The 16,228-nt window shown below is 40.6% G+C and overlaps 2 protein-coding genes across 3 annotated transcripts in view; one reads left to right on the forward strand and one right to left on the reverse strand.

The window, feature by feature from the left end:
* Nucleotides 1–12,388, reverse strand: part of SAR1A (secretion associated Ras related GTPase 1A) — a 343,486-nt gene extending 331,098 nt beyond the window's left edge. Inside the window, exon 1 of one of the 2 annotated variants that reach the window (XM_044056619.1) lies at nt 12,154–12,388. The gene's annotated coding sequence lies outside the window, so the exon portion shown is untranslated. Of the gene's footprint in view, nt 1–11,874; nt 11,942–12,153 lie in introns of those variants that run through there. The other variant, XM_044056620.1, reaches the window with a different exon arrangement.
* A 140-nt stretch (nt 12,389–12,528) lies between these two features.
* TYSND1 (trypsin like peroxisomal matrix peptidase 1) overlaps nt 12,529–16,228 on the forward strand; it is a 157,398-nt gene continuing 153,698 nt past the window's right edge. The window contains exon 1 of the mRNA XM_044056618.1: nt 12,529–14,210. Coding sequence (XP_043912553.1) covers nt 12,982–14,210 — 1,229 coding nt within the window. The 5' untranslated portion in view covers nt 12,529–12,981. The remainder of the gene's footprint in view (nt 14,211–16,228) is intronic.

Below are 16,228 nucleotides of genomic sequence, written 5' to 3' on the forward strand. Positions count from 1 at the left end.
CAAACCATTTTCTAGAACTACCAGGGCCACACAGAAGCAAGAGAGCAGCTTAGAGGGACCACACCAATGGATTTTTTTTGTCAAATCCTGAAAACAGAAGTTTTAAAAAACACAACCAGAACTTCTTTTTAATAACCAAAAATGGCTTGTAATGTTTTAGTTGATTTTATGACCTCCCTGAGGTTTCATAACAAAGAGATCAGGTATCTTGCTATTTAATTCTTAATGAAAATTGTTTTACAGACAATGACTTTTTAAATAACATTTTCAGTAATTTTAATGAAACCAAGACGACTCATTGCCTAAACGGATTTTAAAATCTACAATTACACTGAGACATCTCAGACAACCACATAAAATTTGTCAACTAAAGGGTTTACTTTTGTACCTCCAAAAAGGGACAGCTTGTTTGATGTGCTGACAACTGTTTTTCGCCTGAAAACTCAATTCTGAAGTTCTGTTTTTGTAAGATCACTATTCACAAGCCCTTAAAAAGATGCAGTACCCTCACCACACCACTTATACCTACAGTGGATATAAAAAGTTTATACACCCCTGTTAAAATTACAGGTTTTTGTGATATAAAAAAAAATGACAATGACTCATTTCAAAGCTTTTTCCACCTTTAATGTGACCAATAACCTGTACAATTCAATTGAAAAAAATCTGTTAGGGGAAAATATAAAAAATAAAAAAACTTACAATAAGCTGGTTGCATAAGTGTGCACACCCTTAAACTAATACTTTATTGAAGCACCTTTTGATTTAATTACAGCATTCAGTCTCCTTGGGTAGGAGTCTATCAGCATGGCACATCTAGACTTGGCAATATATGCCCACTCTTCCTTGCAAAAGCGCTCCAAATTTGTCAGATTGCGAGGGCATCTCTTGTGCACAGCCCTCTTCAGGTCACCCCACAGATTTTCTAATGGATTTAGTTCTGGGGTCTGGCTGGGCCATTCAAAAACTTTAATTTTCTTCTGGTGAAACCATTCTTTTGTTAATTTTGATGAATGCTTGGGGTCATTTTGTCTGAAAGGTGAAATTCCTCTTAATCTTCAGCTTTCTAGCAGACTCCTGAAGGTTTTGGGCCAAAAGTGACTGGTATTTGGAACCGTTCCCAATTCCCTCCACCTTGACTAAAGCCCCAGTTCCAGCTGAAGAGCAACCCCAAAGCAGGATACTGCCACCACCATGCTTCACTCTGGGGGTGGTATTCTTTTGGTGATGCGAAGTGTTGTTTTTAGGCCAAATGTACCTTTTGGAATTGTGGCCAAAAAGCTCAACCTTGGTCTCATCAGACCACAACACAACACATTTTCCCACATGCTTTTCTGTGTAAGAAAAGGCTTCCATCTTGCAACCCCATCCCATAGCCCAGACATATGGAGAACACAGGAGATTGCTGTCGCATGTAATACACAACCAGTACTTGCCAGGAATTCCTGCAGCTCCTTCAGTGTTGCTCTAGGTCTCTTGGCAGCCTCCCCGACCAGTATTCATCTTGTCATTTTATCAATTTTGGAGGGACGTCCAGTTCTTTGCAACGTCACTGCTGTCCAGTATTTTCTCCGCTTTTTGAGAACTGTCTTCACTGTGTTCCATCGTATATCCAATGCTGTGAAAATTTTTTTGTACCCTTCCCCTGATGGATACCTTTCAACAAGGAGATCCCTTTGATGCTTTGTAAGCTCTCTGTGAACTATGGCTTTTACTGTAGCAGGCAATTGAGTAAAATGTCAGGAAAATCCTACTAGGACAGTTGAACTTTATTTGGAGATAATCAGAGTCTGATGGCAGGTGTAAGACGACTGAATGATGTAATTAAATCAAAAGTTGCTCCAACAAAGTATTAGTTTAAGGGTGTGCACACTTATGCAACCAGCTTATTGTACGTTTATTTTTTTTATACTTCCCCCCCCTAACAGACTTGTTTGTTTTTCAATTAAATTCTACAGGTCATATTAAAGGTGGGAAAAGTTTTGAAAAGATTTATAGGTAGGTACTAGGCTATTGGCCCTATATCGTTAGGAGATTTGATTAAGGGTCCTAGTTTGCAGTCATCTGCAAATTTTGTTATCCAAAGACCTTCTGTGTTTGGTATCTACTTCTCTGAAGTACAGGCTAACAGGAGAGGATCTAAGACTGAACCCTGTGGTACTCCACTTGTCACTGGTCTGAAGTTGGATTTAGAGTCTGCTACTTTCACAGTGTGGGCTCAGTCAGTGAGCCAGTTGGCAACCCATCTTGTGACATAGGGATTTATACCTAGTTTAGGGAGTTTTGTCTATAATTCCAGAGTGGGGGATGGTGTCGAAAGCCTTGGAGAGATCTAGATAGGCTGTGTGTGTGTAACACCTTACCCTCAATCTACAGCTTTGGTGACTGCTTCAAAGAAGTTCATCAGGTTTAGGAGGCATGATCTGCCTTTTACAAACCCGAACTGGGTAAGGTCTAGAGTTTGGAGATTACCAATGTCATTGTTTATAAGTGCCATGATGATACACTCCATAGCCTTGCAGACCAGGCTCGTCAGGCTAATGGAGCAGCAGTTCCCGGGGTCCATGGTGGCTCCCCCTTTGTGGAGTGGTATAACAGTTGCTGAGCGCCATCCAGTGGGCACAAAGCCTGAAGTGAGGCTATGATTGAACATGGTACTTGGGTGGGGTGCCAGTTCGTTCTGTAGTTCATGTAGAACGCAGCCTGGGATATTGTCAGATCCCATGGATGTTGTGTTCTTGGCTTTGGAGAGAGTGTTTTTTTTTTTTTTACCTGTGCAGCTGTGATTACAGGTACTTTGCATTCTTCCGGTATAGAGATGGGCCCTTTAGGGGATGAGAGAGAGTGGTTAAGTTAGCACTGAACCTGCCAGGATGTTGGCAATATCAGTTGGTTCTGTATAATTTAGTGCCATTGTGCTGCAACTCAGAGCAGATCTGAGTGTTGCCATTGAGATTCCTGACAGCTATAGAATGCTTTGTGGTGGTCTTTAGAATCAGTGGTGATTTTGTTTTCATAAATAGCTTTGGAGGATTTTATGAGGGATCTTCGCTTCTTACTGAGGTTGACCACGGAGTTCGTCCAATCATGGGATTTTACTCTTTTTTTGCAACAGTTTATTTCTTCTGTTGTAGAGTTTGTTTATAGTAGGGGACCAACAGATTGGCTTCCTTTTTTGGAGGATAGGATCTTGGTTCTGTTAGGGATTGCACGATCCATGCACTCGTGAAAGTGCTTATAAAGTGCAATTGTATAGGATTCAGCAGTCGTATCTCTATTGTCTGTCAGCATGGGTGTCGTGAAGTTTGCCACTCCTGTCTTAAGAAGCGTGAAGTTGACTTAAGAGAAATGTTTTACGGTGGTTTCCTAATTGGGGGGGGGGGGGGTTGGGATGTGGATGTCTAGGGTGATTTGCTTATGGTCGGATCTGACCAACGAGGAATTGACCTCTGGTGTGGAACACCGGTTGCCCATGTTGGTAATGACCAGGTCTACAATATTGCTGCCCCTGGTGGGGGTGTGGATAAGTTGATACAAGGCATTGGAATTTAGGAATTACAGAAAACGTTGAGCACAAGAGTTGGTACATGAATAGTTTTCCCAGTTAATGGTGGGGTAGTTGAAAATCGCCCATTATTAGGGTGTTACACTGGAAAATATTAGGGTACAACCCATCAAGAAAGGAGGAGTGGAAATCCTGGGGCATGGTGGGGGATCTGTAGCAAGCTACAATTTACATTGTGTTCTTGCCCAGAGTTAGTTGCACTTGGATAATCTCAGATGCATTATGCTGAGCAACTAGCCTGGAGGTGTGGATATAGTTAATGAATATGGACACTCCTCCGCCTTTAGTGCTTCGGTCCAAGTTAGGTGGCCGAAAGGTGTGGTATGAATTATAGCCTGGTAATGCAGGGGTGCTCTCTGGAGCCTTGAACCAGGTCTCTGTCACTGCACAGATGTCGATGTTCTCCATTTTAATGAGTGCCTCAAGTGAGTGCATATTGAGGTTTAGACTTCTAGCATTGAGTAGCATTACCTTCAGGATTTTGCTTGTTTGTACCAGTTACGGTGGTGAATTTGTCATTTGAATCTTGCCTAAAAAAGGCACTATAGGAGTGGCAAGAGCCTTAGCCAGGATCCGGAATCCCAAGGGCAACAGGTGCAGGCCATCTCTGGCAAAGCATCGTGGTTTGTCAATGTCATCCCAGGCAGACATATACTGGATCCCCTTAGAATGACACCAGAAGCTTAGCCAATTGTTGAAGTCAATCATTTTGTCCTTGTACTGTGGTAGCATTCTGGGTGATGGCAGGATGCTACTCAGGGCTAGGGTCATACCTGCCTGGGCTACAAAATCAGAAAGCTCCTCCATGTCTCTTCATGTAGTCCATGGAGGTACATCTCTTTTATATCACAAAAACCTGACATTTTAATGGGGGTGTGTAAACTTTTTATATCCACTGTATCCTTAAATTGTTTGAAAAACATGAACGGACATCATTTGATTAACAAAAAACAGTAAAGTTTACAGGAATCTCAAAAATGCTGAAAGTATTCCATCCTCTCACACAGTTTAACTCCATTATTAGGTTTCTGTTCCCCCCTACAATATGGCTCCAAGTACTGTGTAGGTAGCAGAAAATTTCCTTGCAGTGGAGTCCAACGAAGGGAAAGCCCACCTATTTTTCTAAACCCAACTTCTCACATACTTTGCAGAGAAATTAGTCTCCACCTACGTGACATATCAGACAGTTAAATATGCAGTTTACCCCATCAGATTCTCCTGTCAATCTCAGATGGGCAATTAATCATGCCAATGTCAGGAACACAGCAGCTGATATAAAAAAAAGACAAAGCAGTGGAGCTGTTTTATTGCACAGGGGAGAAGAACTTAACACCCCCCTTTCATAGCAAAACAAAGCAATTAGATTAGTCATGGGTTTAAAGGCAATTGTCAAGTCTTTTGATAAATTTACATAAACAGCAATACAGTACTGAAATGACAGGCTTTAAGTGTTATTTATAATAGTTTATAGGGTAAGAAATTAAATGTAGTATTAAAGATTTCTGCGACACAGAGAAAAGCCAGACAATATTTTTTCTTGTAAAGTATCAATGCATAGCATTTTCAAGCCCACCCCCCACATGCCAGAACTGCAGACAGAGTCCAGTGGCAATTCTGTCAACTAGGTGCACTGATACAGTTCATATAAAGGTCTTTTATGCTCTTTTGTTACATCCTTCCAGAGGGGGATGCATATCTGGTACATGCAGACCCATTGTAAGAGATTCATACAGATTCTTGTTACAGCGCAACCATAATATACAGCTGAATTTACTTTAACATACTTTTACTATGTACCCTTGTATTAAACACACCAAGAAAATGAAATCAGAAGTACTTGTGTTTAAATGCGCGCACACACACACACACTCTGTACATACACTCACACATACATACTACATATGTGTGCATATGTGCAGTGTGTGTACAACATAGTATAGTTAATTAATGTATACATTCTAATAAATGTTGCAAATATGATTTACTTGGTCACGGTCACATTGACCAAGATTGCATGTGAAACACATAGCCAATGTCTTTAGGTCAGTATTTTTTCTTTGTATTGATAATTATTAAATGTATTTATCTTTCCAATGTAGCCCAAGATGTGGCCAAAAAGGGTCCTGGGATCAGTTCACTTTCCTGGTTACGAAAGTATAAATAAATATGAAATAGAATAAAGGAGGGTGAACATGACAGAAATAATTGAGGAACTAGTAAAGCACATTTTAAGTCTGCATCATTCATGAGACAAAAATCCTCCCACTGAAGGCATTGCAAAGTAGCAGACAGACAAGTTTAAGATTCCTACTACTTGTCACTTGTAAATGCACAGCAAGCATAATTTACTGCAGTGAGAGTTTTCACACTTCAGCATGAGAGTGTGGGAGAGGGTTTGCCAACTCTTAACAAGAGACTCCTCTTACAAAACACTTATCTACTTTCATTTGCTGCAAGTAGCTAACTGCTACTTATAGCCTAAAACAAGCTCTGACAGACACATAAAATGAGGCTCAGTTAGGTAAACACAGAAGCAGCTCTGTTGCAGAAGGTGTGTTTAGATGACAGTGCTACACAGAGTCCTGCCATTCTACCTTAATGGCATGAAAAAAAACAGCACAGCTTCCATATGTCTAGCAGGAGTCATATAAAGAGGAATTGAAATGTATTCTGGGAAGGAATGAAAGCAAGAAAACAAGATCACGTAACCAAGTCAGGCCCCATCATCTGCCATTTTGAGAGAAACACAATAGCTCAAAAACAAAGACACAATGAAAAAAGTTGAGGTCTAAGGTGGAGTTTTCCTTTAAACATTGGCAGGATGGCAACATTCATGTTGGAAAACTTGATATGGGGGGGGGGGGGGTCATGGATTCTGAATATATGTTACAAACATGACCCTGATACTGCACTGATTTTTATAGACAAGCACCCATGAATAAAATAAAAATGACCTATGGTAAAACAGATTTGCGGCTAGATTTAAAACAAAATTAAGTTATTTCACATTCCCTAAACCAATTCTTACGGATCACACACATTACTAACCATTCAAAAAAATAGATACAAGAAAACTAGATATAGTAGTCCATGAAAAGGCAAAAGTAGCATTGATCATTGAAATTACTACACCTAGTCACTACAGTGTTTTGCGTACAGAGACACAAAGTCATAAAATAACAGGATTTGCAGAAAAGGGCAACGTGGAAGAAGGATACCAAGATTTGCAGAAAAGGGCAATGTGGAAGAAGGATACCAAGACAGTTCCAACAGTAGTAGAAGCAATGGGTCTTGCTAAAAGGAATTTACAATCAAACTTGGATACGTTACCAATACGTGTAACTCAAGAATTGCAGGAGTTATTACTGTGTGCACTGCGGGGTCTGTAAAGAACATTTCTGACTACCAAAGACTGAAACAATAGTAAATTTAAGAACTTTAATAATCATACTTTGACTTGGGAATGGGGTCCATTCCAGTCATGGTATTAGAAACTGAAAAAAGGGGTCCATTCCCATCATGGTATCAGACACTGAAAAGATGTGGGGAGGGAGGAAAAAAACAAAATCAAATCAAAGCACCCTCATATAATTTGGGATTCTGAAAAGGCAAAAACCTGAACAACCCACAATTTAGACCTATAATTCAGCCAAGGGTAGCAGAAACTGCTACACTAATGGTGATGGTGGATGGAAACTTGAAGAGTATTTTACACCTTACCCCCCCACAACATCCTTCGGGACTCATAACACACTTCCTGGACTTCTTACATTCTGCAAAAACGGACTCTAAAATGTGTTTTGTTATGCCTGATATACAGAACATGTACACAGTTACCCTCCACAATGGTGTAGATCTAGCTTGGTTTAGGGACATACTTTAACAATTTCTGCTAACAGAGAATGGCAAATTAATCTATAAAACTTTATGGAATCAGCTCTTGAAAAATAAACTTTCCCCTAGACTGCAAGTTAAAACAGGTATCAGGACTAGCTATGGGAAGGAAGGGGCCTACACCAGTCCCATTTTTTTCTGACAACTTCCTTCTTCACAAATAGGAAAAGGAGGTAGTTTTACCAACAGAAATGGTTAGACTACTTAAAACATGCATTAGATTCTTGGATGATCCCCCCCCCCCGTACTAAAAATAGGGACCTCCATTTTAAAGTAGTTATTAGTCATTATACAGACTAAAATGTAAAATATGCAGTGTTAGACATTTTAGAACACAGTTTATTAGAAAGGAAAGATAAGCATGAAATGTGCAGAAAATACAGAATGTTCTTTTCTCAAGGGAAAGATACAATCTTGCCAGTTACAGAATGTTCCTTAATGGAATGTTAAATAAAGCATATGTAAGACCAGGCTTGGAAATCAAGGTTACCAAGGCTAAAGAGGCATGTAAAGCATTACATGGTTTTGGTATTAAAATATACTTCAGATACAGTTAAGTGAAGTCAGTTAGTGAGTTAGTCCGGCCTGTCATACAGAAAAGATTAAATATCCAGTATTTCAGAAAGGAAGCTACAATACAGACACTCGAGCCAGAGTACAGATAACAGGTCAAATAAACACTTTTACAGTTTACATTAATATACCAGCAGAAACTTTGGATATATTTAGCAGCATAATTACTAACCAACATCTAAGCATTTCTATTAGCACTGTTAATGCTGACAGTATTCAGATATAGTGAATATCTAACAAAGCCTTATCTAACAAAGCCTTATTAAATGAACTACAGTATTTGGAGAAATCATTCTGAAAAGTATACAAGATTTGGCCCATAAAAGAGACTGGCAGCTGTTCAGCACGAGGTTGGGTAATCAACAGATAAAAGGACTTTTGTTCCAGTCTCATTTCAGCTGTTTCCAGTACAGTACAATCTTATCAATTCTTTCAATGGCTAGCCAGCCAGGCCTTCCTTTACCTCAATAGTGACTGGGACAATGCAGAGTAAAATTTGGCAAGAGCTGTGGTGCAGAAGTTGACTATGTGTTTGTTATTTCTTCAATGTTTTTTTAAAGTTAAAATGTAGGAGTTAAAACAAGTATGTATGTTTCACAGTTACACAACAGTACTAGTTTCAGTTTATGCTTTTATCCATGTTCAAGCAAGAGGTCTCCGCTCCGAAGAGCCTAAAACCTCCCCCGGCACCGACAAGGATGGCTCCAAAGCCGATGTCGGAGCCGAACTAACCAGCGCCGAAGCACCGAGAGGGAGAGCAGGGTCGGACAAGGGTCCGATGCCACTTGCCCCCTCTGAGCAGACGAGGGAAGTCCGGCGCCGAGATCCCTCCAAGGAGGAGATCAGAGCAGACGACTGCGCCGAAAGGAAAGGTATCGGTTCCGATGCTCCCAAAGTCTCGGCTCCGAGCAGCACCGGCTCCGAACTCAATAGAGTCGGAGGAGGAATGTCTAGTGGAACAGGGGTAGCCATCGACTGTTGAGTCGGGCTGTGTAACATCTGGGCCAGTGCCTCAGACTTAAGTCTACTCACCACCCTCTGCAAATCATGGTCCGAAAATCTGGAGGACCTAGAGGAGTGTGACCTATGGCTCCGTTCAGACAAGAGCGGTGAGGCTGGAGCCAAATGAACGGAGCCGATAGGAGACCTGGACCTCTTTCTAGTAGTCGGTTCCGACAAGAGTATCGGAACCGACTTAGACTTATCTGTCTCGGCTCCAGCCGGAGCCGAGGACACAGTGTGTGTAGTAGGTCTAGAATAATCGGCTCCAGCCGGAGTCGATGGTTGAACCGATTGAACGGTCTTCGAACCTCCGGAGGATGGCTCGGACACTGGAGCAGACTGCCTGGAGGACTTAGACTGTGTGGGGGGACCCTCAGGCTTCAACAAGCCTCTTAAGATTAATTTATTTTTACGTTCCTGCAGGACTCTAGGGCTGAAACCGTGACAGACAGCACAAGAGTCCTGCAGGTGTAAAGGTCCCAGGCAATACACACAAGAAGTGTGACCGTCTGTCAGAGACATCTTCTGACAGCACGAGTCACACTTCTTAAAGCCAGAGACCTTCGATTCTTTAGACATAACTAAAGAAATACAAGTAGTGCAATCACTCACACACAAACACACAGATTACACTAAAATTAAAGTAACTAAATTTAAACAAAAAATTCCCTAGAAAAAACACACTCACTCCAACTACTAGGAGGGGTGGGAAGGGGCCTAAGGGAAGAACCCTTGGAAAATCTTTTAGAAAAGAGGGAGGAATTTGTAAGGAAGTGGTAAAAAACTAAGTAATTAAGTAATAACTACTGAAAAATTAACTTAAAGGGGTCTAACTTTGGTAAAACTTTTATAAAAGTAACTAACCTGCAGAGCCGGTTGGAAAGAGCACCTCGTCAGCTAAGCGGCAAACGAGACCTGGGGAGTTACCGCCTAGCATTGTGGGATATGGGGGAACCTTGAGCCAGTGGAATTAGCTCTCGAGCTTTAGTATTGGCAGAGCAAGAATGAAGGCAAGATAGACAACTTAACATGCATATTTATAAAATGTACTGGATTACTGATGGATACGCTGTCAGGTTTAATGCACTACCGATGCAGCCCACAACCACAAGTTTAGACAAGACTGATACAATGAGCATCTGTGAAACCAGTGTCATTAATGAAGCATTACAAAGATATCAAACTAGAACTATAGACACCCCCCTCAACTGAACCATAAGAAACACAAACCTAAAAAAAAGTCTTACTACATTATTCTTGTGCTGGTGATCACTAATGTGCATTTACTAATTTAGCGGTCTGCCTACAACTGAAGTGCACACGAAAACTATACTGAACAATCAGAGGTTTTCAGTAACATTTTCAGTCATGCCAACTTAAATGGGCCACTCATGGGTGTTTGCCTCATCATTTGAGAAGATTATGCTTTAAACCAAAGACAAGGGAATATTCTATGCAATTACAAGCACACCAGTCATCTATATTAAAGTTAACGGTTACCATTTCCACAATGATGAGTTAAGCCCAAGGACAACACATAATGCTACTAATATCAGCCAAAAAAAAAAAAAAAAAGGGACGATAACACTATTAGAACTTCAACAATGAAGCAGAAACGTTCAACCAACCGATATGCACGAGCACTTCAAGGACAGAAGGCATACAGAAATCAGGTGCCCAGATACTCTTACCAGTTGAATATACACAATACTGCTCACTGTGTAGAAGGCGCACAGAAATCAAGTGCTCAGATCATTGCTAAATATGAATATAATACATGTCACGATACAAAGATTCGGTGCACTGTGATCATCTGTATGCAGATACAGAGTTTCACCTCAAGAGCAGAAAACACTGTATGAGAAACTATAATGCTATCACTGTACTACAAACTTCATCCATTGGTTGTGATGAAAAATTAGACACATCTTGAAGAGCAGCAAAACTAGCACCAAATCTGTATTTAGCACTGATGACCCCCTGTTCATCTCAAGACTGACTGGCATGGCCTTCCTTGACCCCGAAGCCCGTCTCTGCCATACCTAAGACTCTACAATATACTTGTATTACACGAAATTTGATTCCAGTAAAAGCAGATTCCTCATATCTCCCGGAATTGAAGCAACACCACACGAAAAATCGACAAACCGCAGCAAGTTTTTTGGCTACAGCTGTACGTCAAAAATATATACAAAACATAATTCCACTATTAATAGCAAAAGAAAAAAAGCGTACGAATTTGCTGCGTAAAATTGGGCAACAGAAGCAAACTTAAGTTCATTATCACAAAAATACTTCAAAATTGGCGTGTGCTTTCAGCACCCGGCTTTCATACAAAATAGATCCTTAAAGGCTACTTTTGGATAAAACGTCGTTGCGACATCGGTGAAGAGCTGCAGCGGATAAAGCTCATAATTAGAAGCTGGCCTGCATTACAAATGTCTTCTACAGGCTCACCTCCACCATCAAGAATAATCTATCACATAGTGAAACCTAATACCGGTAGATAACTTATCAAACAAGAGGAAAAGCAACTATTTGCTTAGGAGAGTTGCTGACTCTACAGCATATATGATGATGTGTCTCAGACAGTACTTCAGGCTAGCGTCACTCACTCCACAGACCAAATGAGTGAACTATACTCAAGACACGTTTTAAATCTCACCTACTGAACTCACAACCCACAAAATGTCAAGTTCCTGTCACTTACAACGTTACCCAAAAAGACAGCCAAAGTTCGGGTCGGCACAACAATCCACACAGCTCACTCGTACACCTCTATAGAATCTTAACAACAAAACACTGAAACAGGTTTCATACGTGTCTATGCAAACTCTTACCTACAACCCTGCCGAGATATTTTAAGAAAATAAAAAAGAAAGCAGACAAACTAGCATCAGTAATCGGATCAAGCCAGCACTATGCATGCGTTACTTTAATCGAAGTGTGGCAGTTGGTAACCTTCCACGTCCCTTATCAAAAGCAAGGAGAGGTACTCTTCCAGTCACCCACAATTAGGACCTACCCAAGACTGACACCCCTCCCTTCCCAAGCTGAACCGCTTGCGTGTCACTTGGGCCTGACCCATTTGCAGCAACATAGTCTCTTTTGGTTATTACCTCTAGCTGTCAACTCTTCTGTACCTCTCAATCCCCCCCGGATCTCTGTCTTTGGGTTCGGTATCGGACCGCTACTTAGATTGCTTATTGTTTTCACCACACCGAACCGAATCAACGTTCTGGGATTCTCGCCAATAGACTTCCCTCAAAGACAGCCCAGATGCCGGAACTACGTAGACAATTTCCTCCAAAACGCTTCCGTTCAGATAGACGACCGAGTATTAAACAGAGAACGCAATTCCACGCGCATTCACCTCCCCTTTTCTATGAAAGAATAGCAAACGCAGCCTACTTAATAATTTAGGCACTTTGACCAATCGAAAGCCTCGTAACCAAGCTAGTCGCGTCCTAACAATGACGTTTCCTGGAGAGCCCTGTCTGCTGATGCCATCGCTTCCGCAATAAGCTACTACGTGTGGCTAGAGGATGGGACGTAACTGCAGGGTGCCGTCGGTAGACTTTGTTCTGTTATTAGATTTTGTTGCACATATAATGAGAACGTGTACGGACTGATTTTAAGCTTAATGTAGTTGTTTTTCAATGGTTCAAATTCCAAGGAAAATATGGGTAATATTGGAGCTGCAGATACCAAACGGTGTTGTTGCAACTTCTTAAAATTCTTTGAGATCATTGCTGGACAGCTGTGACACATGTTGCGTACACCTTGCTGCTAATGATGTCTTGATCTGTTCTACAAATGAAGTTTCCTTCAACGTTTGCACTGCTTTCTTCTGCATTTTCCGTGACGGTACATCACATTTATACAAGTTCTCATTTGGAACCAGAATGTGGATGATGTATAGTGTAGTTTTAGACTGAGATGAAATTATGTCTTTGGAAAACTCAGGCTGCATAGTTACTGTGAATAGCATACCTCAGGCCATTTGTTACCATGAAACTCCTAAGTTCAGTGCGGCCATCGGAGCAGAGTGGTCATCTAAGTCGGAAAGCACTTCACCTAAACTGACACTTAATGATCCGGGAACTAAAGGACAGTTGAGTTGCAGTGGAGTAATTCTGGATCCTGATACTGGACTTGTGTTGTGTCATGGGATGATATTTCTGCCCTTTCTTCTTGATAGGGATCTTTCCAAATGCCATTATCTGTTTAGGGACAGTTTTACCACAGAGCTACAGCTTCATGTAAATTATTTGACCACTAAAGCAACAACAAAAAAAGAGGTACCATACATGTACCATGGAGAGAAAGAAGTGAAGTTGAACAGAAGAGGACTTGGGATGGCTCTCTTGTCAAGTACTCATCAAATCCACAGAAAAATAGAGACGGTGACTGCTGAGCTTCTTTTGATGGTATCCTGCTCAGAATTCCAGGACAGTTTTACTAAGTTGTTCAGGAAGTCAGATAGTTGGCATTTTTATACTGAGCAGAATGAAGGAGATGCGGACACCCATTTGAATGACATGGCCTCCTTGCACTGGTTCACTTTATTAAAAATGCAGAATTTCTATAAATCTGGTATGAAAAGGCTGAATTATGCTTCAGCAGGAAGTCTGAAAAAAGGTGATGTGACTTTTGCTTGTGGTTCTCCCTTTAGTTCCTTCTGTCCTGACATTTTCATGAATACTCTGAGTAAAGGGATTGTCAGCAATTTAGATGGAAAAAGAAATGCTATGATTTTAACTGATGCACGTTGTTTACCAGGCACTGAAGGTGGAGGGGTGTTTATTTTGTCTGCAGGTCAATACTATTTGTGTGGTATAATTGTGGCTCCACTTTGCTGGAGGGCAAATGAATGGATAGGGCTAACCCTAGTTTGTTCTGTTGCACATATTATTGAAAATGTGAAGCAAGCATTACCAGCCTTGGGTTGCTGTCTTAATAGTTTTCTTGTACCCATATCGGGATCCAGGACGCACTTTATGAAATTTGTGGGCAATAGTGGGTTATTCCATCTTCTTTCAGCAGTAGTATTGATAGAATCTGATCGGACTTGGGGATCTGGAGTGATGCTGAATCCCAAACTATTGTTAACATGTCGACATGTGATGGATGGGGCAGTTCATATCACAGTGAAACTGGCTGGAGAATATGAAAGGCAAGTAACTTTACATTTACAGTTTTTGTTTTTTGTAATTCAGTTATTTCTTGTTTGACATCAGTTGAGAGGAAAGTTTTATAGGCAAAAGTAAAATGCCTTGTCTTTTCCTTTTCCTTTTTTTTTTTTTTTTTTTTTTTTGCAGTTTGCTGTGCAGTTAAAGTGAATTTGTACAAAGATCTTTATCAGCCATGACCCAGGCTAAATGGCAGATTAACCATAGTACCGACAAGTAATTACAGTAAACGGTAGACAACTGAGTGGTAATGCCTGACAAGGTGAGCATTCTCAAGAAAAAAAATGACTGTCCAGAGGTGTTGTGATGCCCAGTGCCACAGGCAGTGGGACTCCTTGACCATAAAGGATCTGTTATTTCCCCATAATGCCCACCCTCTTGGGCATTATTGCATTTAGAAAAATAGTATTTATGTTTGTTGATATTGTGTTAAATGTCTGTGTTTGTGTTTATTTTTGTATATTTTTGCTTGTTTTAATAAAAGTAAACCTGTTTATGTATTTTTTTTGTTGCATTTACTACACAATTTCTTTAACTTTTATTAAGGTTATAGCATTTGATTTTGAGATATGTCAGGCATTGGGAATAATGGAAGATAAAAGTGTGTATACTTTGGCCAGGATTCAGAAAATGGTCTGGCCAGTGAAAAATGCTTCAGTGACTTAGTAGCAAAAAGGGCCTTTTATAGCAATTACAGAAACCAGCAGTTCATAAATACAATAGCTGGAATGGGGAAAACTTCACTATGGGATAATTTGCTCTTTTCTGTTACCCTTCTGGTAATCCCTGCTGGTGGCTGATATATTCTGTTAACACGGGCACCCCTCCACATTCATTCCACATACACACTAGACACACACATGAATGGACTCACCGTCATACCTCTTAACATTCCCTTGGTTTATAGAATGTCAATGATGTTGCCTCTTATTTCCCCACTTTCTTGTAAATCCCAGCTGATTACAGTCAGTCAATAATGCCAGACATTAGTTTCATTTCTCTTCTTGTTCAGAAAATGCATCATGATGCAAGATCTGTTGCTCTATTAACTCTTAAGTGGATTAGGGTAATATTTAGGAAAAAAATCTCTTGTTTTTTAGTTTCCTATCATTGTCCAGAAATTTTTAACTTGTCCTATATGTTATCAACCACTACAGTCGGTAAATAATGTCAGACATTCCATTTTCATATGTCTTAGGATACTGTTCTTCATGCATCAAAACTTGCAGTCATTTAGTTTTGTAGGTGGGTTAAGGTTAATATTCAAAAGCATTCATGTTGTTTGATGCTCCCGTCATGTGCCTTTCTTGTTGCATAGCGTTTTTTTTATTAACTTTTGATATGACTTGTGAATATATTTAATGGGACCTGGTGTCTAGTGTCCCTTCCCCAGAGTATTGCAGGATTTGCTCATTAGTCAAGGGGAGTTTAGGTATGGCAGCCGCACACAGAAATTATTACACGTGCTTACATGGAACCCCCCACATCATCACGCTCTCAGACACTCACCCATTCATCCACATACATACATACATACATACACACCTACCCTACCTATCCCTTAACTAATTCCCCTACTGTGATCATCTAGGCAGACATGTTTATGCACACACACACACACACCCTACAGCATCTCCTATCCACTAAACTTTCTGGCATGTACTTCTAATGCAGTCTCTTCACTAAGAGTAATGGGTGACCACAAACATTTGACCAAGTTAACTAAAGTGATTGCCAATAAGGATTTGCACAGCTGAGTAGTTCTGTGAATCACTTAACTGTGTAAACCACTTATTGCAGACATTTCTGGGAAAGAGCATATGGCTACGTATCATATGTCACTCTTCTAGAATGCATCTTTAGCATTTGTGGTATATAAGCCTCACATTTGCATGGGTTTGCTCTCAGTTTACCAGAGCTGGTCAACATTTGGAACCTTTAGCCAGAGGTCAGGAGTGCATATGCACTGAAATCCAAGGCATCCACTGGAAAAAAAAAACTG

The sequence above is a fragment of the Protopterus annectens genome, chromosome 14.part0, assembly GCF_019279795.1.
Source record: "Protopterus annectens isolate FY-2018-M chromosome 14.part0, PAN1.0, whole genome shotgun sequence".
Lineage (NCBI taxonomy): Eukaryota > Metazoa > Chordata > Ceratodontiformes > Protopteridae > Protopterus > Protopterus annectens.